General features: G+C 35.2%; 1 protein-coding gene and 1 long non-coding RNA gene across 2 annotated transcripts; one reads left to right on the top strand and one right to left on the bottom strand.

The window, feature by feature from the left end:
- Positions 1-8,623: 8,623 nt before the first annotated feature.
- Positions 8,624-17,249, bottom strand: LOC107805522 (uncharacterized). The gene is made up of 3 exons (XR_012710971.1): positions 13,366-17,249; positions 10,692-13,008; positions 8,624-9,995 (listed from the first exon to the last, which is right to left on the bottom strand). It is a non-coding gene; the product is annotated as an uncharacterized LOC107805522 (long non-coding RNA).
- A 2,902-nt stretch (positions 17,250-20,151) lies between these two features.
- Positions 20,152-25,252, top strand: LOC107805524 (cardiolipin synthase (CMP-forming)). The gene is made up of 8 exons (XM_016629584.2): positions 20,152-20,759; positions 21,546-21,612; positions 21,692-21,766; positions 21,986-22,037; positions 22,810-22,895; positions 22,977-23,051; positions 24,749-24,843; positions 24,927-25,252. Exons 1-8 carry the CDS (start codon positions 20,251-20,253, stop codon positions 25,015-25,017), a joined length of 1,050 nt encoding a protein of 349 aa, XP_016485070.1. The 5' UTR covers positions 20,152-20,250; the 3' UTR covers positions 25,018-25,252.
- The last annotated feature ends 923 nt before the right edge of the window (positions 25,253-26,175 follow it).

Raw genomic sequence — 26,175 nt, 5'->3', positions numbered from 1 at the left:
GGAGTATGGAGTTTAAGGTATGTTCTTTCTTAACTAACTTTTGGATATATTAACAACTAACTTTTGCTAGGTGATCCTCAATTTTTATCATTTTTCTACACATTGCTCCACTGGTAAATATAAGTCTTCTTCTAGTATATGTTATTTAACTCCAAATTTTTTCTCTAGATATTTTACTTGGAGTTTGATTTTTCGTTATTTCTAATAGTGCTAAGGAACATTAACACTTATTGAGATGATAATTAAGACTATTAGTTTTCTGGGAAAAGGTCAGAAATATCCCTCTACTTTCAAATATTATCTACATTTAACCTCTACTATATTTTCGGGACATAAATACCCCTACAGTTAGCAAAGCATTCAAATCAACCCCTAATTTAAACGGTGCTCCTATGTGGCAGCGGACCCAGCTATTAAAATGCCACAGTTGACGTTACGTGTATAATAACACATAATGCCTATCAAGGCCAAAGTAATTACCCGGTGTTGCCCACTTGAAAATTAATTACAATTCCTACCTATACAATACAAACTTATTACCGGACAACTCAATTTCCTATTTCTCCTTTAATTTGCTTTACCCCACGTGAGGGGCATGTGGAAAATGCAAATCTATTCCCCTTTTTATTTTATTATATGACTTGAATAATATTACTTTTGACTATCTCTTTGTCTATGATATGTATTTTGACTGTAGAAATATATAGTAATAATTATTTGAAAAATAAAAATGAAATAGGATATTCGCAGTGAGAAAAATGGACAAGAGGAATAAGTTGATCGGAGAAACTCTCGGTTGTCGTGCATACCACAATTTCAAAAGGATTGTCCTGAATTTTTGTCCGTAATTTCAATAAATAAATAATAATATTTATTAACACTAATGGAATTCCATGGAGGTATTATTCATTGCATAAGCTCTCATTGAGTTAATTAGATTATGTGACAACTGATATTATTTCAGTTTAATAATTGAATTTAAAAAAAAATTAAACTCTTTGCGTACAATTGTATACCATGTCGGTATAGCTATATACTATGTTGGTATCATATGTTAGTTGGAACATTTTTTGGTTGTATTAGTTATATTTAATTGTTGCACTATTTGATTTTTCTTTAGTAACAGTAGAATAGTACAATATCTTGAATTTTTTTTATTTTCTTTTATACATGTGTATTATGTAATCATTTTGATTTTTTATTTATGTGTTTGTTTTATATAATAGTATTATAATACAATATCTTGAAATATATTCTTATATTAATATGTGGTACATTATTTTTTTATTTTTCTTTTTATGCATGTGTATTATGTAATAGTAGTATAGCCATATATAGTTTTCTAGAATTAATTAGTAGAACTGTATACCCTATTAGTATAATTATATGTCATATTGGTATCATATGGTAGTTGGGATATTTTTTGGTTGTTTTAACTGCATTTTTAAGTGAATTCTATTCTGAAATGATTTATATGATCATATTTTGCGGTGTTGGATTTTCTTGTATCTATGGACATAGATTTTGTATATTATGTAATAGTTTTTATAGTTATATGCAGTTGTTGGAACGACCCCGTACAACTATATACCCTATTAGTATAGTTATATACTATATGGTATCATATACTAGTTGAGTCATTTTTTGGTTGTATTAGCTGCATTTAATTGGTACACTATTTAATTTTCTTTTAATAATAGTAATATAGTACAATATCTTGAAATACTTTATTATATTAATATATGGTACACTATTTTTTTATTTTTCTCTTTATGCAGGTGTGTTATATAATAGTAGTATAGTCATACAGTTGCCGAAAATTAATCAGTAAAGTTGTATACCATGTTGGTATAGTTATATACCATATTGGTATCATATGGTAGTTTGAATTTTTTTTGGTTGTTTTAGCTGCATTTTTAAGTGATTACTATTCTGAAATTATTTATATGAACATGTTTTGCAGTACTGGAATTTTTTGTGTCGGCGAACATAGATTATGTGTATTATGTAATAGTTTTTATAATTATAGATAATTATTGGAACGACCCCATACAACTATATACCCTATTAACATACGGAATGAGCAAGTTGCTTTGCGAATATTTAGTTGCGAGCATGTAATTTCTCATACTTTTATTGCATCCTTAATATTTTGGTACATTAGTATAGTCGCAGATAGTTGTAGCAATATTCTAGAGCAATCATATACTCTGTTGGTATACATGTATACCATATTGGTATCATATGTTTCTAGAAGTCTTTTTTGCTACTTATACTTTTATTGCATTTTCCAATGTTTTGTTATCATTTCTATTCTAACTAGTGTATATGAAGATTTGGTGGCCGTAGATTATATTTTCTTGCTCCATAACTGGTTGTATTACTGCTAATGGTAGAGTATGTACTGATATTTATAGGGAAGGAGATCAAGATTTGCATGGCAATCACGTGTTGATTCTTAAAAGCTGATTATGTAATTTATGGTGCTCAGCAGCAATCAGTGTGATATTCAGTGAATTAGATCAAGTGACAACTGATATTATTTCAATTTAATAACTGAATTTTAAAAATGAAAAAAAAAAAAGACAAAAGGTATATTATACTAGTTATATTTAAAAAAGTGAACAAATATTTATTATATCAGTTATTTTTTCTTATTATATAAAAAAAGAATAATAAAAAATAGTGAAAATAGTAAATGAAATTAGATTATGAAGAGAAAAGAATATAAAAAAATAAGTTAAATGAAATTAGAAAAGGAAAAAAGAAAAAAATAAGAAGAAAATGAGAAAAAAGAAAAGGAGAAAAAAAGGGAAAAAAAGAAGCATAGAAATAAAAAAAAATTGAAGAAAAAAGAAAAAATTTCCCACAAAAACTACTATGGGTAGGAAATGTAATTAGTTTGATGAGTAAAAAAACAAATGGGTAGGCAAGGGTAAATAGTTTTGTTTTAGTGGGTAGCTGTGCCATTCTCCCCTTTTTTTATTGTGTTTCCCTCCCCACCCCACCCCCACCCCCAAACAAGAAAACCACTAGTTAGTTTATTAAAAAAGAAAAGTTTTTTTTTCCTATTGATCAGTGATTAACCCTTGCATTTGACAGAAATTTGGCTTGGAAAAGTGGTCGCCGCCTGAGTTTCTGATGTGGGAATTGAACTCCCAAAGTAAAACTATGTCAAAGTGTATTTTAAAGCCAACTCAAAGGATATTCGATCTTAAAATGGGTTTCTGCGATTTGATTATTAGTTAATGCAATTTCTCTCATTTTGGGTAATTGTAAGCTATAAGCATTTATTTGCTCTATTTTTTCCTTCCACTTCCACAAGATTGAACCTTTCAAGTTACTCTTTTTTTATATAGTTTGAATAGTCTGCCTCAAAGAATTTGAGTTTGTCCACCCTTTTTTTTTTTTTTGCAACATATGAAAGTAGGAAAATGCTTTAAGTTAACAGGAAATTATAGTGATGCTAAAAGTTAGTGCATTTTTCGTCAAGATTTCTAGTTCCTTTCTTTGGGAACTTCTGGAATAACCTTCTTCAATTTTCATATGGAATTTCGATGCTGTACATTGTTCATGTATGCAGTTCACTAGCGAAAGTTAACGGAACATGTTCTCATAATTCCTTCGTTTGAATTAAGATGAAAAATGGGAGGAGAAAAAAAATTTCTTACTTGCAAAATTACACAGTAATGGAGGATGGGGACAAAGGAGAAAGACTTTTTAAAAGGGCATTTTCTTATTTCTTTCAAGAATTAAAAAAAAAAAAGGCAATACACACGTGGTATCCACTATGGCATTTTAATAACGGGGTTCACTGCCACATGGGAGCACCATTAAGGTTAGGGGTAGATTTGAATGCTTTGCTAACGGCAGGGTACTTATGTCCCGAAAGTATAACAGAGGTTAAATGTAGATAATATTCGAAAGTAGAGGGATATTTCTGACCTTTTTCTCGACGTTTGATGATCTTTGTCTAAAAATTAATAAACATAGAATTTAAAAATAATTAAATAATATAGTTAATAAAATATTAGAAAATTTGTGATTTATACGATATTGTAAAACCCTTTTATTTTATTTAACATGCTCTAAAAATTAGCGGGATGACTGTTGTTTCTGGTGGTCATCGGCCTTATGGTTATGATGTGATGGCTAGTATGGGTGTTTACCGGACGAGCTGGACCAGGCTGGTCACGAAAAAAACAGCCCGACTGGTTAGTGGGCTGGGGTTTCGGGCTGGTAATGAACTAGAAAAATCCGGGCTTTATTGGACCCGTCTGGGTTTGGGCTTATCCGGTTCGAACGGGGTGGGATATATATATATATATTGTGTATTATGTTTCCTTGTTCAATATAATTGATACTTAAGTGCTTGCAAACTTCTAAATGATAAAATAAGTATATATATATATATATATATATATATATATATATATATATATATATTGTGTATTATGTTTCCTTGTTCAATGTAATTGATACTTAAGTGCTTGCAAACTTCTAAATGATAAAATAAGTATTCTAAACATAAATTAAACTTTAAAGTTTAAAGTGTTAAAATTGAAATTTGAACTTTAAAATTTTAATATTGAAACTAAGTGGCTACATAAAATTATTTAATAAGACCACTATGTAAGGATCAAACTTCAAATGCTTTCATTTCATATTTTCATTGCATAATAATACTTCAATTTTTTTTAACTTCTATTTTGATTTTTAATTTTATTTTTGGAAATTGCAAATTAAAAGTTTATATTTTACAACAATTAAAAGTTTGGTGTTTACAACTGCAAAATACCAATAAGAGCAAATTATTTAATAAACTAACACACTAAGCTTAAATAAGTCTAATAAATTCTAAACAACACAAATGGCCACAAATCAACTTAAATATGAATTCCTGGAAGACACTTATGACAATGCTTGATATGCTTCCTTAAACCATATGTGCCCTCCCACTTTCAATGAATATTATAGACTCGACCACAGTTATTGCACCCTACTTAGCGAACTTCTTGATTTTCTTCTACCACCTCAAAGTGTCCCCAAATATGTGAGCGCACTCTAGAAGCATGGGGCATGACTGAACTTGAATCTAACAAAAATGATAACCACACTTCACTTGATAATTGTAATTTTATAGTGACTACCATAAATAATTGATAAAACTTGAAATAATAATAAATTGGGAACTTGAGAGCAATAAGCAATTCAATAATCAAGTGGGAATTGAGAGAGAATTAGAGTAGAAGAAGAGAACAAGTTGTGAGAGAAAATTGAAGAAGAGGGTTTTTTTTATAGTTTTTAAAAGTCTAAAAATATAATTTATCAATTATTAGGGGTGGAGGGGCTATTTTAGTAAGGGGTAGGTCGAAATGGCTAAAAATGCAAAAGATGGCCGTAGCACAATGATCATTTTTTATTTTGACCGTTGGCAACACTTAGATTTCTTTTTTTCTTTTTTTAAATTTCCAACGTAAATCGGGCTGGAACTGGGTTAAAACCAGTAAACGGGTTACCGGGCTAGCCGAGTTTCGGTGTGAAAGTACAAGAGAGGGGGGAGGGTGAATTGTTGACTATTTAAAATTTAGTCGACTAACACAAGTATTAGTTGACTGACCACGACTCAGAATGAAAGTAAGTGTCACGACCCCAAATCATCTCGGTCGTGATGATGCCTATCACAGTACTAGGCCGGGCAATTCAACACCAATATCATAAAGGTCTTTTATAAATTCCTTTCCAAATCAATTATGATCACAAGTCTTTCATTTTAATATAATAAAATACGCGAAAAAACAAGTACGCAAATACATTCACACTGCCCGATCCTGGTGTCACTAGTCATGAGCCACTAAGATACTGTCCAATACTGTCTACTCAATACAAGATAAGACTGAAATATATAATACTAAGGATAGGAAGGAGAAAGACAGGGCTGCGGACGTCGTGCATCTACCTTGCTATCTCCAAAAAAATACTCAGAAGCTGTTGGATGCTCTCACCCGGATGCTCTAGCACCTGGATCTGCACATAGGGTGCGGGGAGTAACGTGAGTACGCCAACTCAATAAGTAACCAAAGTAAATAAAGGTTGAGTACAGTGACGAGCATTTAAATCATATACATAGTCTAACATAGAATCTCAATAGAAATAACAAATTCAGATTCGTATTTCAATTTCCGAACATCTCGTAAAAACTCCAGTTTCAATGAAAGTTATTTAAAATATTTGTCCAATATTTTTCAATAGAGTCTCAGGATAAAAGAAGAGTAAAAACAGTAATTTCATAAACAAGCCCCTCGGGCAAAGTATCACTCATATATATAGCCCCTCGGGCAAGCCTCTCAGTCACTCGTGACTCAACTCTCGTCAATCAGCACTTCCGCTCAATAGATATCTCATAATAATAACCACTGAGGTGTGCAACCCCATTCGTAATTATATATAGTCGACTGCGCTCACTGAGGGTGTGCAGACTCCGGAGGGGCTCCTACAGCCCAAGCGCTATATCACTGCGTCATGTAGCCCGACCCAACATATCGCTGCGGCGTGCAGCCCAATCCATAAATATATAATCCTCACCATCAGGCCCTCGGCCTCTCTCTCAGTCATCAATCTCACAGCCACTCAGGACTTTCAGTAAAAAATCAGGGAACTCAGCCCAAACAACTTTCATATATTTAAAAGTAGAGTAATGAAACTAAATCAAACGATAAACAAGTAAAAATCATGACTGCGGATATGCTTTCGAATCAAAACAGTGTGAGGATAGTAGTAAAATACCCCTGAGGGTCCAAATAGTACGGCACAAGGCCCCAAATATGGCATTAATCCCAAGTTAACAGAATTATTTCTAAACACATAGATTTCATATAGAGTTTATCAAAATGTGCAACTCTACAGTTGCCACGGGACGGACCAAGTCGCAATCCCTACGGGTGCACGCCCACACGCCATCACCTAGCATGGGTGTCACCTTATTTATCAAAATAGTACAAAATTCTGCGGTTTCATACCCACAAGTCTAGATTTACAATCGTTAATACCTCGATCCGGACAAAAATCTACTCCGCAATGACCTTGCCTCTCGACTCGGCCTCAAATCGCCCCGAATCTATCCAAAATTATAATCATAACATCAATACATGCCAAAGAAACAAAGCTCATGCAAAAATTATCAAATTAACTCAAAAAACCCAAAATAGGTCAAATCCGACCCCTGGCCCATGTCTCGAAATTTGATAAAAATCACATCACTAGAATCCTTATCCTCCCACGAGTCTATACATACCAAAATCATCCAAATCGGACCCCAAATGGCCCCTCAAATTTCTAATTTAAACTCTCCAATTTCAAGCCCTAATTTCCCAATTTCTTCTCTAATTCCCCCCCCCCCCCCCCAAATTTCATGATTACCAATGGAACAATCACTATAAACACAAGATACAAAGCCCAAGTAGCTTACCTCTCCAAATACACTTGATTCCCTCTTGAAATCACAGCTTGGAGCTCCAAAATCGGCCAAAAATGGTGGAAGAATGACTAAAATTTGTGAAGAGGGCCTTTTAAACTTTCTGCCCAGTGATTTCTGCATCTGCGGACAATATTTCGCACCTGCAGGCTGCTTCTGCGCCTAAAAATCCGCACCCTGCAGAATTCACTTAACTCCTCAAACACCGCACCTGCGACCCAGGTCTCGCACCTGCGGTCCAGTCCTCTGCTCCTGCGACCAATGTCACTTCTGTGTTCTTCTCTCCACTTTTTCGGCTCGCACCTGCGGTCCCCAATCCGTAGTTGCGGTTATGATAGAAAACAGCCGCTTCAGCTGCAACTCCACTTTTTCGACTCTCCGATAACCCGTTGAAATCATCCCGAGGCCCTCGGGACCTCAATCAAACCTACCAACAAGTCACATATCATCATTCAAACTCATAACAACCCTCGGAACACTTAAAACAACGTTGAAACACCAAATCACCATCGGATTCAAGCCTAAAGATTTCCAAACTTCCGAATTCCACAACCGATCCAAAAACCTATCAAACCTCATCTGAATGACCTAAAATTTTGCACACGCGTCACAAATAACACAGCGGACCTACTCCAATTTTTAAAATTCCATTCTGACTCCGGTATCAAGATTTTCACTGCCGACCGAAAAATGCTAAAATTCCAATTTCGCCAATTCAAGCCTAATCTACCACGGACCTCCAAATTACTTTCTGAACACGCTCTTAAGTCGAAAATCACTTAACGAAGCTATCTGAACCATCAGAATTCACATCCGAGAACTTCTACATATAAGTCAACATCTGGTTGACTTTTCCAACTTAAACTTCCAAATAAGAGACTAAGTGTCTCATTTCACTCTATGACCATTCCGAACACAGAACAACCAATACAATATGATGAAATATATCTGAACAACATACAAAGAAGTTGAAATAAGGAGAACGAGAGTGTAACTCATGAAATGACCAGTCAGGTCATTGCAGTAAATAACACATAGCGATTTATACTGGTTCGGTACTGTTGTGGTACTTACATCCAGTTTCTCTTGGGTCACAAGAGTTATCTTAAGATCTTTGAATAAGTTACAATACAAAAGGTTTTACCGCGTTCACCACCAACGAGCAGTATCAACACTTAAGTTCAGAATAGTTGACACAACTCTCTTTTGTGTTCTAGATCTCCCTATCTTTTGAGACATTGATAACTAAGGAGTATAGTGTTTGAACTAAGAAGTAGATAGACTTAGAATACAATGTGTGTACTGTGTAGTTGCGCAATCTTCTTCTTGAGAGATTAACCTTCTTATAGGAGAGAAAAGAGCCGTTGAGTCTTTTGCGACATCAGATGCATAAGATCTTTAATTAAGGGATTTGACCCAAAGGGTGCTTCTTCAAATATTGCTCTTTGACTAGCCCATATTCGAATGTGACCTTCCTTGTCACAGCTGAATTCAATGAGACATTTACGCTTGGAGAGTTTAATTCACGAGCGCGATCTTCTTAATTAGAGGATCCATAATTGGCAATCTGAGTTCCCTTAATTGAGGACGAGTCAATCTGCTTTTTTTGATTGATCATCAATGCAGTAATAGCATCTTCATTCTTTCCTTACTTGCTATTTTGAATCCAATAGCAATCTTGCTAAGCATCTTCATTCTTTCCTTTTTGTTTGTCCTGTAAATATAACATAAGATAACATTGTCATCATTTAAACTTAAACTTAAACCTATCAATCTCCCCCTTTTTGATGATGACAATCAAGAATAAGTAAACAAAGTAAAGTAAATTAAAATACTTCCCTTTTAAGGAGTTGCTCCCCCTGAGCTGATGCTTCCCTTGAGATTATGTTGTTCCTATATTCCCTCCTAAGTTGTTTACTCACATTTTTCTCCCCCTTGACATCAATCAAAAAGTAAAGAGACATACAAAGAGAAAAATAGAACATAATTCACATACTGATAAGATAAGGCGGTTAGAGCCTTCAGTAGAGGCTTAGATAGTACAGTCCAAAAAAAGAATTGTTTAAAAGCAACTACCAACAAAAAACATAAGCAAAAAGAAATTTTTTGTCATAACAGCACAATCAGAGAAATTAACTTCGTCCCAGAAAGTATTTGAGGGTGTTGATCACTTTGGTGCAGAAGGAGTCATGTGAATTCTCAACATCCTTGACGAGTTTGTCCATCTTTTCACTCATGGAATTGAAGCCTTGGTTCCTTGTCTCCTTGTAGCTCCTATGTCAATATGAAGCTTGTCCACATCTGTACCTGTCTCCTTCATGACATCCTTGATCTTGTCTACCTGCCTGTTCTTTCATATCCATAAGCAGCAGCTTGACTCTATCAAGGTAGTGTTGAATTTGTTGAAGATTCAGGGAGGTAGTCGACTGAGAAGCTGGTTGATCAATCGGGCTATCAACAGGAGTTGGAGCACTTTCAACCTTGGATCTCTTAAACCATCCATCATTACCCAGAGTGTACCCTATCATAGAAAAAGCAGTCTTATCATAAGTACTGGAGATGTGCTTGGATGAAAAGGGTGTCAAGTCTACTTTCATAACTTCCAGAATATGAGAGATAAGAAGACCATAGGGTAGACATGCATCAGAAGAGGAAATATCCCTTATACTCTCAAGCATATATTGACGAATCCACACAAACCAGTCAAGTCGCTTACTATTAACCAGACAATAGAGGATAAAAACATCTCTAATGGACAAGGAACTAAGGGACCCAGATCTGGGAAGGAGAGTGGTGGCAATCATATGGGCCAAGACACGGTGTTCAAACTTAAGATTTTTGGGGCCAATGTCAAGGGGGTTATCAGACAGAAAACTTTTTGCTTTATTAAAGGACACTTCAAAGTCTTTGGGCTAAGAATTTTGGACAAACTCATCATCCCCACTAAACTTTGCGGAAAAGATCTTTTCAAATTGGTAGGAGCCCAAAACAATTCTAGTCCCTAAAACCATAGATTCCAAATCATATACACAAACAGATTTGCATAAAACATTCGCATAGGTTCTTCATACACAGTATTTCCAAGAGCGTCAAATAAATGGGAAAGGTGTTGAAAATCGAAAATTGTAGTCACATCACAATGAAGGCTTTTCATAAGATAAAGACTTGCAGAGCATCCATAAGCCATGGATTTTGACTTGTAGGACTAAAACCTCACCTTTTCACTAGGGCCATAGAAGATTAGCTTGTCTTCAAGACCAAACTCCAAATATTAAACCTTGCCCTTCTTGCATACAGCCTTTTTGGGGGTTTGCTCCATGGGCCTCTTGCCATCCTTTTTCTGGCTGATAGGATAATTTTTAGATAAGGCATTGTTATCGTTGTCAGTTCTGAGAAAATCTGAGTCAATGGATGACTCCACATCCACAGGTTCTTCAGTGTTGAGAGGTTTTTGAAACCTTCGACTGTGTCTGGTTGTAGAGGAGGGATTTCTTTTGGCCATAGTGAGAGGAGTTGGTTGGTAGTGAATGAGAGAAGTGTTGGAGATGGAGAGTTTTTATTGATGAGATTTAGAGGAGTGAAGAGGCATCTTGGTTACTGGAAGGGTTAAGTGCAGACAAAAGTGTAGGTTCAGAAGTGACTAATCGGCGGTACATGTAATAATTGCACTTACACAGAAAATTAATTAGAACACATATAATTAAGGAAAAAAATATTCTGAAAGCATGTAAAATAATTTGAATACTTAAGGAAATATTTAATTTACAAATTTGGCACAATGCCAATCTTTTTTGAAAAGTGCGGAATCTTTCTTCCAAAAGCAGTTTTGTAAAAATATCAGCAAGTTAAGAATCAGTACTAATGAATTCTAAAGTAATATCACCTTTTGCTACATGATCACGAATAAAATAATATTTAATTTCTATATATTTTGCTCTAGAATGTTGCACAGAATTTTTAGATAAGTAGATAGCACTAGTATTGTCACAAAAAATAGGAGTAGAAGTAAGAGAAAATCATAATCAAGAAGTTGGTGCATGATCCATAGGACTTGTGTACAACAGCTTCCAACAGCTAGGTATTCTGCCTCAGTAGTTGATAGCACAACACAATTTTATTTCTTGCTATGCCAAGATACTAATAATTTCCTAGCAATTGACATGTCCCGCTGGTACTCTTCATATCAATCTTGTCTCCTGCAAAATCAACATCTGAAAAGCCTCTCAGAGAGAAATTGTTAGAGTGATCATACCATAATCTGAACTCAGGAGTACCAATTAAATATCTAATAATGCGTTTAACAGCGGTAAGATGGGATTCCTTAGGAGCCAAATGAAATCTAGCACAATTACAAATACTAAACATAATATCTGATCGACTAGTAGTTATATAAAGTAAAGATTCAATCATCCCTCTATAAATGGTTTCATGAACCATTTTTCCATTGCTGTCTTCATCTAGCACGGTAGTTGGACTCATTGGAGTGCTAATAGCTTTATCATTTTCCATCCCAAATTTCTTAATGAGCTCCTTGGTATACTTGGTTTGGCTTATGAAAATTCATTTAGGGGATTGCTTGATTTGAAGTCCAAGGAAGAATGTCAGTTCTACCATCATGCTCATTTCAAATTTACCTTTCATGGAAAGTGCAAATTCTTCACAAAGAACTAAGTTAGGGCTACCAAAGATAATGTCATCTACATAAATTTGAGTAATAAGATTACCTGAATTGGATTGCTTAATAAAAAGAGTTGTATCGATGTTACCTCGTTTGAAACCTTGATTTAGAAGAAAAGAGCTCAACCTTTCATATCATGCTCGTGGAGCTTGTTTGAGACCATACGGGGCTTTAGTCAGCTTGTATATATGGTTTGAAAAATTGGTATTTGCAAAGCCAGGAGGTTGGTTCACGTATAATTCTTCAAAGATATAGATATTTAGGAACGTACTTTTAACATCCATTTGAAATAATTTCAATCCTTTGTGAGCAGCGAAAGCAAGTAGAATTCGGATGGATCCAAATCTTGCTACAGGTGCAAATGTTTCATCATAGTCGATTCCTTCCTATTGAGAGTAACCTTGAGCCACCAGTCTTGTTTTATTCCGAACAACTTGACCTGATTAATTCAATTTATTTCTGAAAACCCACTTAGTTCCAATGACAGATGAATTTTGAGGCTTTGGAACAAGTTTCCAGACTTTGTTTCACTCAAATTGATCTAATTCTTCTTTCATAGTATCAATCCAATGAGAATCCTTTAAAGCTTCATCCACTTTCTTGGGCTCAATTTGAGAAATGAGAGATACATGAGATTTGTTCTTTTGAGATCTCCTTGTAGTTATTCCCTCCTGTGGATCTCCTATAATGAACTTATGAGGATATCCTGGTTCAATCTTCCATTCATTTGGAGTATTTGCTGAAGTCACATTTTCTTCGATAGTCGACTGATCTGGTTGAGGTAAGTCACATTCTTCTGGAGGAATTTCAGCTGGTTGATTTTGTAGATTAGTTGACTCATTTTGATGATCCTTACCTACAAGAACAGATTTTGTAGCACAAGAAATTTCCTCATCTTCAGGATATGTTCATTCTTTGGGCGAGGGTTAGTATCAACAAAAATAACATGAATAAATTCTTCAATACATAAGGTTCTCTTGTTGTAAACTCTGTAAGCTCTATTTGAGGGAGAGTAACCCAAAAATATACCTTCATCACTCTTTCGATCAAACTTACCCAAATTATCCTTTCCATTGTTATGAATGAAATATTTGCATCTGAAAGGGTGGAAATAACTAATGTTTGGTTTCTTACCGTTCCACAGTTCATAGGGAGTCTTTTTAAGAATTGGCCGAATAAGACATCTGTTAATGATATAACATGTTGTACTTACAGCTTCTGCCTTGAAATTATGAGGTAGAGAGTTTTCCACGATCATACTTCTTGCCATATCCTGCAAGGTTCTGTTTTTACGTTCTATTACTCCATTTTGTTGAGGGGATCTTGGCGATGAGAAGTTATGAGAGATTCCTTGATCATTGCAAAATTTTCAAAAGTTCTGCTTTCAAATTTTCCTCCATGGTCACTTCTGATGGTGGAGATATAGTATCCTTTTTCTCGTTGAACCTTCTTACAGAAAACTTCAAAATTCTTTAGAGCATCATCTTTATGACTAAGAAACATAACACATGTAAATCTAGAGAAATCATCTACAATAACAAAAACATATTTCTTACCTCCTATACTAGCAGTTCTAGTAGGACCAAATAAATTCATATGCAGCAATTGAAGAGGTTTAGAGGTAGAAACAATGTTTTTGACTTTGAAAGAGGATCGTGCTTGTTTCCCTAATTGACATGCATCACATATATGATCTTTTAAAAAATTTAGTTTTGGAAGACCAATAACAAGATCATGTTTGAAATTTTTTTGAATAGTATTCATGCTTGTATGGCCAAGTTTTCTATGCCAAACCTAGGGATCTTCAATAATAGAAGTAAGGCAAATTTGATCCCCAAAGTTTTCTAAGTTTTTGATAGTATAGACATTTCTGTTCCTATTTCTTGAGAGAATGATATTACCTGATTCGTCTTCTATAAACCATCCATGTTTCTTAAAATGAACCTCATAATCATTATCACACAATTGACTGATACTGAGAAGGTTATAGCCAAGTTAATCAACTAAGTAGACTCCATCTACATCACATGTTGAGCTTAAAGGAACTTTTCCAACACCAGTAACATTTTCTTTGGATTTGTCACCAAATGTAACTATTCCTCCATCTATCTTGGTGACTGATTTGAACAATTATTTGTCACTCGTCATATGTCTGGAACACGTGTTGCCGAGATACCATTTTCCTTTTCTATTTTTCTTGCAGTGTTCTTGCAAAACAAGATTACTTATTTTTAGGTACCCAAGCCTGCTTGGGTCCTGAATGGTTAGACTTCTGAGTGTTAGTTTGATTTGAAGATTTTGGTCTCCAGACCCATCTTTTGTTATTTTTGAACCTGCAATAATTTGAGGTATGACCTCTTTTGCCACAGTAGAAGCAAGATAAGTTGTTAGAGTTATCAAAACTACTCTTAGCTCTAATTCTGTTCCTGCGATTATTAGTGTTATGGCCATTTTTTCCACAAAAGGAACAAGCCATTTTCTTTTTCTGATGAACAGTCTGTTGAGACTTGACTGAACTGTGATTTGAGGTCCTTTGCAATCCATTCAATTGAACCTTGAGTTCATTTACTTTTTCTTGAAATATATCGCGTTCAATTTTGCATACTTCTAGTTTTAGGGCCCAGTCTCTCTTCTCTCTTGACTTTTCTGAGCTCATTTACTACTCTTTCTATATCTGCAAGGGCAATATTAACAAATTCTTGAAGTTCATGACAATTAGGGTATAAAGGAGTACGTAGTTCACTAGTTCCTCATCTGACATTGAAAGAGGTTCTCTTGAGTCGTCTTTCTCATCGTTGATGTCTGTCATTAGCCCAAGTTCCCCTGCTTCTTCATTGTCACTTAGAGCCATGAAGCGCATGTTAGCAATTTCCTCATGATTAGATTCTTCCTCATTACTCCATGCTCCAAAGGCTTTCATCTTTTGCATTTTTCTGCTAAGTTTCTTCTTTAATTTCGGACATTCAACTTGAATATGACCGAACTTTCCATATTCGTAACATCTTTCATCATTTTTCTTAGCTTCATTGCTCGCTCTTCCTTTCCTGAAGTTAGACTTACCTCTTCTGTTGTTTATGTTTCGTCTCATCATGCTGGTCACGACTTGAGAGAGCATTATGTTTTCACCTTGTTCTCCTCCTTCTTCTTCATCTTCAATTTCTGGTTCAGCCACAGTTGCTTTGAAAGCAACAATTTTTTTCTTCTCTTGAATTTTCTATCAAGATGAGTTTTCTCAAAAGCAATCAGATCACCTCTGAGCTCATCATAGGAAATTTTATCCAGATCTTGACATTCCAAAGCAATGACCCTTGGTTGCCAAATTGTAGGCAAGCTTCTAAGGATCTTTCTAACTTGTTCGCCACTTTTAATTGGTCTTTCAAATGATTTGAGATCTCCAAGAATTTTACTGAATCTGGTGTCACACCTCCTTTTTACCCGTAGGGGATATAAGGGAGTTTTTTTCCAATTTAAGTGATATTATTCGATATGGAATTATCTATTTTATTTCAGAGTCGCCACTTTGAATAATTTTATGGTGTCCCAAGTCACCGATTTATTTTAAATCCCAAGTCGAGAAAATTTGACTCTATTTATGGTCTGCTTTAATCATACCTGGCTTAATTAAATTTTTTAATTACTTATTTTAGAACCTATGTACATTTTAACTTTTTACTACTTTTAATTACTTAGTTATGGATTTATCTGTGAAGCGAACTGCATGTGTGTAAACCCGTTTTATTTGGGCGTTAAAATCATGTCACGCGAACGTGTACACAATCCATATTATGGAGAGACGGTGTGATTTAGTTGACAAGAATTTATTGAAAAAAATATGCTAAAAATTGGAGTTAATGTTACACCTCATAGTTTTATTCCTAATGTTTACTAACGTGACTATGTAGAAAAATAATGTATGGAAAAATATTTTAAACTCAAAACTCTTTAAATTTTTTGGTCCAAAATCGACTCTCCATTGAAAATCAAATGGCCAGAATCCCACCTAGCCACAAATCCCTTAACATTAGAATATCACTGTTAAAATCCAAAACACCTATAATGAAACGTTTTAATAATAACTTACTATAACAATTAAAATATTATCAATACATAGTCGCATTAAGTTCAAACAATAATAATGAAACGAGATCTCACCAATTCAAGCAACGTAATCGAATCACCAAACAATCGCATGATGATAAAATACTCATTTCTAACAGAGACATCTCAAATAGTATATGACAAATAAGAGCAAGTGGGTGGCCTAATAGAAATAGTAGAGTAGAGGATGAACCTTTAATTGAGCAAGATCTTATTCAACAAAAATAGTTGTTCAGCTAGCAGAAACGGAATTCGGCGATAACACCAGAATTGCGAACAAAACCTCGACCCGAGAGCCACAACATGGACCTCAACTTGACCCAAATAACCTCAATCCGATCCAACAACTTTAGCGGTGGTGTTTGGAGGTGGAAGGCTGATTTTTAGGACAATTTTGCAGCTGATTTTCACTGGGAAACAGAGCTATTTTTGCTGGGTTTTAGAGCTAATTCTTGGTTGGTTTCAATGGAGTTTTAGGAGGTGATGTTTTGGGGTTGTTTTGAGATGGCTTTTTGCTACATTTTGGTCTGGTTTTGAGATAATTTTTCAGCCGGTTTCGCAGCTGATTTTCAGTTGGTTTTACAGCTGATTTGAGTTGGTTTTCGATGGTATTGGGGGCTATTTTTCGGGCTGGATTTTGGGGGTGAAAGGGAGGGATTTTGATGTTGTTTCAGCTGGGTTTGGGTGGTTTGTTGAGGTTTTCGAGCTAAGGGAGGTTGTTTATGAAGGAAGAAGAAGGCAGCAGCTGCTGCTGCGATTTTTTCTTTCAAATGTTGCGGCACAACTCTTTTTTTTTCTTCTTTTTTCTTTTTCTTTGCTCTAGGGTTCTCTTTTTTGTTGTGGAGGATACGACTAATCTGAAGGTGTTGGTGTGTAAGAGAATTAAAATTGGGCCTAGTCCTTTATGTAGAAGGAATTACAGTGTATTTTAGAGACGAGAGGATACTGGGTTTACGGTAGTGGACTAGGTGAATTGGGTTAAGTTTCGGCCAATTTAAACTTTTTTGGCCCAGTCTGAGCAAGACCAAATAAAACCCCTCTTTTCTTTGTTTTTCTCCCTTTTCTTTAATTTTAAAAATTTAATTTCATTAATTAAAATCATAAACAAGCCAAAGAAAAATCCTAAATTAGATTCTAACTTAAATTTAATTAGCAAAATTAAATATATTTATCTATTAACAAATGCATGTAAAATTTTAAAATATTTTGTTTGATTTTTATGTATTAATTCTAACAATTAAAGAGTAATTAATTCCTAAAATGCAAATTAAACCTAAGATGGCATGAAATTAAAAGGTGACAATTTTAATGATTTTTCTATGATTTTAAGATATTTAAAAAGTAACTGAAATAAATAAAAACTCCTAAAATCCATTAAAATTATTCTTGGTCTATTTTTATGAGTAATTTCTATGCAAGGCAAAAATTAGAAGCTCACATCTAGACAATATCTCTTCCACAGATTCACCATCTTTCATTTAAAATAACTTATAGTCCCGAACCAAGAGGTTTATTCTGGTCTCTTTCACTTTGTTAGTTCCTTCGTAAGTGACTTCCAGTTTATTCCACATTTCTTTTGCAGTCTCATAACTAGATATCTTTTCATATTCTTCTCCACTGATAGCATTGTATAGTAGATTTTTTGCTTTCGCATTAACAGTGATAACATCAACTTGTTCATCAGTGTAATCGTCCAAATCCAGAGGATCAGTGGATATGATGACCTGACCATTTGCATCCTTCTTGGGAGGAATTGGAAGGTTTCTATTTTTTATCACACGCCATACCTTGATGTCATATGACATGGTATACGTTTCCATGCGAACTTTCCAATGAGAGAAATGTTGGCCATTTAGGCTCGGGCTCGGCCCACAATACAGCCTTAGCACCGACAACAGTATTGGATCCCATGATCTTTTCCTTACTAGCGGTTAAGCAAAAAATATGAGACCCGCTCTGATACCAATTGAAAGTACAAGGGGGGGGGTGAATTGTAGCCTTTTTTAAATTTCTAGTCGACTACTCTTCAGTATTAGTTGACTGACCACAACTCAGAATGAAAGTAAGTAGTGAATAACACACAACGATTTATACTGGTTCGGTACCATTGTGGTACTTACATCCAGTTTTTCTTAGGTCACAAGGGTTGCCTTAAGATATTTGAATAAGTTACAATACGGATGGTTTTATCGCATTCACCACCAACGAACAGTATCAACACTTAAGTTCAGAATAGTTGACACAACTTTCTTTTGTGTTCTAGATCTCCCTATCTTTTGAGATACTGATAACAAAGGATTACAGTGTTTGAACTAAGAAGTAAATAGACTTAGAATACAATGTGTGTAGTTGCACAATCTTCTTCTTGAGGGATCAACCTTCTTATAAGAGAGAAAAAAGCCGTTGAGTCTTTTGCGAAATCAGAGGCACAAGATCTTTAATTAAGGGATTTGGCCCAAAATAATACCTGATACAATATTGTTTCAGAATTTAAGTTTAGAGTTGTGATTGAAACTTGAAGAAGATGAGGAAGATCAGAATTGTATCACGATTGTATCATAATTGTATTTGTATTATAATTGTTGTAGAAATTGTATCACAAATGTATGATAATTGTATATGGTGATGAGCAATTGTAAGTTATGAGCTATTATCCTATTAGTAATAATTTTGCTAGAGTTTAATGATTTTTAAATTGTTGAAGAAACTTTGTAGCAACTGATTTTTTTTGTCATCGCATGACATTCTACGTCGTGTGTATAGATTTCTAACTGTAAAGAAAAAGTTTCTTTTTGGTTGCTATTATGGAAAGCAGTTTTGTGCTATTGGATTTGTTAGATTAGATATCACTTTCTTATCATTTTCAGGAATATATCCCCATTGTTATAAATATATTATATTATGGATGTTCATTTAGTACTCCGTTGTAAATAAGCTTCCTGAAGAAGCTTATCCATATGGGACTCCGCCGTAAATATGTTTATCTATTTAGTACTCTATTGAAAATAAGCCTCTTATCCATATGAGACTCCGCCGTAAATATGTTTATCTATTTATTACTCTATTGAAAATAAGTCTCCTGAAGAAGTTTATTCTTTTAGTACTCCGTTATGGATAAATATTATCCCCAGTAGAAGATTATCTGTACCTAGTACAATGAGCTTATCCTTTCAGTACTCCATTATGGATAAATATTACCTCCGGTAGAAGATTATCCATACCTGGTATAATAGCAGCTTACACAGCAGCTTGCAGTAGCAGCTTACACAGCAACTTCCTTTCTTCTATAAATAGAAGAGATTTCAGTTCATTATGTACATCAGTTTGAATTCAAATAATATATCAGTTTCTTTCTATACTTGTCTTTACTTTACAGTCTTTATTTTATAACAAATATGACATTAATCTAGTATTTGAAGGTTCCAACCAAAATCATTCAACAGCTGAAGCAAAGTTAGTAGCTTCTTGCGGAAGACGTGCAACTATTGAAGAGAGATAGAAGAGGAGATCTGCGTATTGAAAAAATTAGGAAGCATGAAATGAGGATAAGTGTAAAAAAAAGGAAAGAATATAATTGAATCCCTTAATTAAAGACATTACTAATGGGATGAGAGATTTTTAAGGGAGGAATGTATACAATTTGTAAGAAAAGCCTAGATAGTTTTTGAAAATACAAAATCTAAAGAAAATAAATTAATAAGTTCCTATCATAGTAAATATATAAAAATTCTAATCAAGATTAGAGTTTATTTTGATTTGAGATTAGGAGAAAACAATTTTTCATTTAATACTTTGCATTAGTGGAGTATTAGATAAACACTTCTAGTGATATTTATCACTTATTTACTATCTCTACTTGTATATTTTGTGCATAACTTAATCGTGAAACAGACGGTCTTAGTCGGTCAACACGTGTCAAGTCTTCTTTGCCACGTTGGACCGTTCTCTGCTAAACCCTCGCAAAAAACTACATCTCTCTGTGCATGAAAAATGCTTATCAATGGCGAATTTCAGATCAATCAAAACCCTAATTTCTCGAAGCCAACAGCTCAATAAAAGCCAAATCACTTCTTTTAGAACCTTCTTTTCCCACTATTTCTCCGCATCCTCTTCGTCACCGACTATTCCATTAGCGCCGTCACTTAACGTCGATCCTTTCGTCTATCGCCGGCGCCGCCACTTCCTCTCCCATCCCAATTCCCTTTATCCGTTCTCCGCCGCCGCTAATTTTTGCCCTCTTTTCCTCTCTTCGCCTCCGTGTAAGCTTTCTCAGTCCGCAACTTCGTTACACCTTCAATCAGATTTTCTCCTCGCTTTTCCCAGAGTTAGTGCTCTTAAATTGCAATTTCCTTACAAATTAAGCTTCCAATCGACACATCCTTTGCAAAATGGGACTAATGAGAAGCAATGGAAAGATTCTCAGCTGGCTGTTGAAGTTAGGGATAGTTTCCTCAACTTGCCTAACTTAATTTCCTTGAGTAGAATGATATCCGGTCCATTTCTGGCCTGGTAAATTTCCTTGAGTACTTCTTTATTGCAGAATGCAGAACAACATCACTTTGTTGGCATTTGTATTTCATGATTCAGACAAATTGTGGGCATTTAGTTCAGTTAATTTTAGTGCTACTTATTGAATTTATTGGAATAAGAAATTTGAAAGAGAAGTGAGAAGGTAAAAGACCGCAAAATTTTTATGTACCTGGCTGTATGCCTTTGCATTTGAGTCTGTATGTATAGGAACTAGTACAAGGACAAGCAACACCAGAGTCTATCATTTTCCTTGGCTAAGATTTATGTTCGTTTATTATAAATTAGACATGATCACATGGGTTGTATTGAAACTGGTTGTGCTTGGGATTGAGGTGTAGCTGATCGAAAAATGGAGACTAATTGCGGCTGTTTAGTTTAGTCAATTTAGCATTCTATAGTGCATTGAAGGCCTTGTAATTGATTGAACCGAGTATAGGAGTGCAAATGCTTTATACACCTGGCTGTGTGCCTTTGGTTTTTCGAAAATGTTTAAGAACTAGGAGAAGAACAAGCAACACCTGAGCAATTATCTTCCTTGGTCAAGCATTATGTCTGCTTACAGTTAATTAGATATTTTGAATGCCATGGACATGATCAGCTGTTTTTTCTTGACATGATCAGTTGTGTTTTCTTGAATGTGGTTGAGTTTTTATGCCATAAGCATTGCTTATAGACTGCATTGTCAACATGCTGTAATCATTCTACAGTAAAGCTACAAACTATATATACAGTCCTTAATTTTCCATTTCTGTTTAAATATTGCAGGATGATTATACATGATATGTATCTTCCTGCATTTGTTGGGCTAGCTATTTCTGGGGCAAGTGATTGGGTGTGTATGCCCTATTCTTCTCCTTAAATAGAAGTTATGCTCTCCTTTCTAATTTAGTCTCACTCTCTGTGCCTTGTAGCTAGATGGGTACGTGGCCAGGAGGATGGGAATAAATTCTGTTGTTGGTTCTTACCTTGATCCTCTTGCAGACAAGGTGACTATTATGTTGCTTTCCTTTCTGACTTGTTGACCTAAGCGGCAAACAAAGTTCTGGTTTTGTGGTTCCTTCCTGTTCGCTTCATCATTTCTCTTATTTCATTGATGTTTCCTCCTTGTTTATCTTTTTCGGCTTCTTATGGATGAGTTGTCTCTTCCTCTGGGATTCTAGATACTTATTTGTTAGCCATCTTAAGAAAACCGTGTGTTTCTACAGGTTCTTATTGCATTTGTTGCTCTAGCAATGGTAGACACGGGTCGTCTTCATCGTAAGTTCATGTCCTATTTATATTTAGCTCCATAGATTGTAATTTGGGCTACTGTAGTGTGTCTTTTTAGTTCTCCAGCAGTCAGATATTTTTCAATTCAAAAAGGAATCGGCTGCCTGAATCCGTTGAAACTATTTTGCTTCATTCAGGCAGATTTCATTCCATTACTAAATTAGTTTTTGTGAATCTCCCGCTTATCCTTACATTGGCATAAAAGTCTCTAACCTGATCTAATGTATGTGTAACAATAAACAACTAAACCTTAATTCCTACTAGTTTGGTATCGGCTATCTGGATTCTTTGCTTCCTTTGGAGTCTCCATGGAAAAAGCTAATGTTAGTTCCTTATGCTTCGTCAATTGTCTTATCCACTGCTAATAGTTCATGTCAACGAGGAATTACCTTTGGTTCATCTATATGCAAGTCCTTTAGCTTTTTGTCTTTCCTCCTGAACTGTTTCGTTGTCTCCTTTTCCCCTACTGTTGTTGCAATCATCATCAGTGTACTGCTCTTTTAGACACTGCTTATATGGCAATAATTTTCCTGGCTTGAGGTGGTTGAACGAAGTTTGATTTAAGAGATATGTCTGTGGTCTGTTGTGCAAAGCTACTGCTCCTGGGCCCCGTTTAGCCCAAGGATGTTCTGATGAGTGCGAAAAGGTTTTAGATGAGTCGCTTGAATAGTTGTTATCTATTTTGTGGATTAACCAAATGAAAATGAAGTATTATGCTTCATTTTTCAGAAACTTACTTGCTTGGTTTTTTGCTATGAAGCTGCACTCGTTTCCATGGTTGTGCTGCGTGATGTGGCCCTTGTTGGTGGTGCAGTATATAAAAGAGCTAGCATTTTAGAGTGGAAGGTGAGGTTGGCTATTAGATTCTGTAATAGTAATCTGCAGCTATTCTTTTGCTTATATTACTTTGTTGAACATTTTTTGCAGTGGAGAAGTTGGTTTGAATTCTTCAACCTTGATGGAACCCGTCCCCAGAAAGTTGAGCCTCTTTTTATAAGCAAGGTATAACATATGATCTTTGACCCCATCGTTCAGTTAGAGCTCTTTAGGAAACATTCAGAAAAAGGAAGAACTGAGAAGAATAGGTTGTATTTTAAACAAGGCTGAATGCATACACAGCCACTTAAACATGCCCAAATTTTTCATTTAGACACTTGAACAAAGGGTTGTACCTATTGAACACCTTAACGAGAGCGAAAGTGTGTCTATTGAACACACCTTGCTGACATGGCACAGAGCGTGTCTTTCACCCAAGTTGAGCGCGTCTTATAAGAAACTGCCTTTCTTTAGCCATTTTTCTACTCATTTTCTTCTCTTTCTTCTTTCAAGTCAATGCCAGATTCAAAGCCATAAATATCTTCTTGTTCGTACTTTATCCATCCGATAAAGCACCACTCTCTCTCCGTCACTCTCTTGACCGTATTCTCGTCTCACCCATTTATCAAGATAAAACACGCTCGCATCGGAAAAGGATTCATATCACAGCCACGAAAAATATGGTATCTGATTCATTCTCTCTCAAGAAAAAGTTTGCACTCCGCACTTTTTGTTATTCTCTAATATCTTTTTCTTCTCAATTTAAATCCTGATGCCATAGCACCACATCTGTAATTTCAAGAATTTCAGCCTTCTCTATTCTTCTTTCCAGTGAAGTTCTTTGCTATTCTCCCTCTACGTTTATAAATGATTTTTTATCCATAAAAATTCAATCTCTACCTGCAAGCTTGTTAACAATCGTTTATGAATCTTAATGAGCATCCGCCTTTGGTGGGTATGGTGGTGGTTGTGGAAATGAAGAAGATGGTGTAGGATGGTGGTGTCACGGTGGTGAAGAAGACTAAGGAGAGAGGAAGATGATGGAAAAAGTTTTTTTGTTTTCTTTTCTTTTGTTCTCCACATACCACTTCTTGATTCGTCTTTTTTTGCCACATCACAGCGTCTGAAAGTCATGCACTCTGTTTTTGTGGAAGATTGTATGTGAGGTGTCTAATACACACACACTGGCTGAAGTTTTAAGTGTTCAATTGGTACAACCCTTCAAATAAGGAAAAGGTCAATTCAATTCTCGATGGAAACAGAATTTTGCGAAGAAAGACTGTTGGCAGCAGGTAGAGAGATTTTGTTTTCCTCTTCAAAACACAAGGAAATGCGGGCAGGGATTGAGTACAAAACTTATCTTCAAGCATTATCTTATTCTGATGGTTCAGAGGGCGATCGTGGGGTCGCTGAATGAAGTCCTCCGTTTCTTTCAGAGGTGCTGACCGCAGCGAGGCAGAGATAAGGTGTCTAAATGAAAAAATTGGGCAAGTTTAAGGGGCTGCATATGTATTCCGCCTTTAAACAAGTAATTGTGCAAAATATTAGGCCCAAACTAAGACGTTTATAGTGGGATATGACAAACTGAAATTATCTTATGTTGCTCGGATTCTCCGAAAATGTCTACGGGTGCGTTTTGGATCCTCCAAAAGTAGTGTATTTTTGGAGGATCCGACACGGGTGCGGCAACATTTTTTAGAGTCCGCGCAACAGAGAAATTATCTAAGAAGGTTGAAGAATTATATGACATCTTCGTTTTCAAGTGTCGGTAAGATTTAGAGAGAAGGTCACTGTGAGAGACAAATCATTAGTAAAGCATACTTTCGGATTCGGTAAGCGTTTTTTCTGTTTCCAGTTCCTAACTCTTTTTGCAATATGTACAGGTAAATACAGTTTTCCAATTGGCTCTTGTTGCTGCAGCTCTCCTTCAACCAGATCTTGGTAACGAGGAAACTCAAACATATATCACTTACCTCAGGTGAGTTACGACTGTATATCTTCGTTTCATTTCTTCATAAACATGTTGTACTCAATTTCATCTAATACTTCTGATTGGTGCAGCTGGTTAGTAGCATTGACAACGGTAGCTTCAACCGCGGCCTATGGAGCACAACACCTTAGGAATGGAGCTGCATTGAAGAACAGTCTCTAACCAGATTCTGAGTACTTGCACACCATTTTTATCTACTTGGATTTTGGTTTCTTGCTGACAACCAGTATCTTTTCTTTCATTTTCTTTTTTCCCCATGAAATGTCAAAGTAATGTCCTGTTATATCTTAAAATCCTGACAGGAAGGAATGTTATAGTGTCTGTTGTACACTTAGATCCTCACTTAGGTCTTAGGGGACAGTTCTATCAGGAAATAATAAGTTTTCTCTATCGTTCTAACTTTTACGTCTCTGTTAGCGTGACCCTTACACCATTCTTGTGATATTTCCGACGAATCCAATACTACGCATAGTGTTTGAACAGCAGGTTCTTGGTTGTCTTGCTATGTATGACCCTTGGTATGCACCAAAAGGTAGATATCTTACTAATTATTCAGTTGTAAATCCTAGAGAGAATTTATGAAATGTCGTTATTCAGCAGTATATTTAAATGTTACAAACTCATTACCCAAAAGAGCGATATCATCTTTGAAGGGTTCGCCTGATTTCTGCAGATTTTAGAGCTCACAGTCTGCTGGTTGTACTCTATTTAACAAAGCTGACACATGCAAGTCAATACAACATTTGATACGGGTGTTCATGGTTAGGTTGAAGTCATTTTTTCTTTAAAAAGAAATCAAATATATTCAATTCATTTTCTAAATATTGGAACCATTTCAAAAAATATACATGTGACGTACATTGTCAAGCACATATCTTAAAACAGAGGCAAAGCTAGGATTTTAAGTGTATGATTCTAAATTACAAATACAGGGTTTCGGAAAAAGTCATTGGATTTTCTTCTACTGTACCTCTACTAAAGTTTTCTTCTTAATAAGGGTATAAGTCTAGCAAATATGACTCTATTACAACAAACAAGCAAATCAAGAGTAAGAGATGATGCATTTAAACAAGACCCAAATGCCAAAAATGAATATGTTGTGCAATGTTTACTCCTTTGAACAAATGTCAAATAAATCGGGAAATGGGAGTACCTGGTAAGCTTCAAAATCATCAAAATTGAATCTTGATCGAGCAACAGTAAATTCAACATGATCAAGAATATCTTTTTGTAAACTAAATGCATCATTCTTCAAGAACCCATCCATTAACCCAAAGTCGGAACATCTTCTCTGCTTTCGCTTTCTTTTCTCCTAAGTTC

Source organism: Nicotiana tabacum, chromosome 1, assembly GCF_000715075.1.
Source record: "Nicotiana tabacum cultivar K326 chromosome 1, ASM71507v2, whole genome shotgun sequence".
Classification (NCBI taxonomy): Eukaryota; Viridiplantae; Streptophyta; class Magnoliopsida; order Solanales; family Solanaceae; genus Nicotiana; species Nicotiana tabacum.
This window is presented reverse-complemented; position numbering and strand designations above follow the sequence as displayed.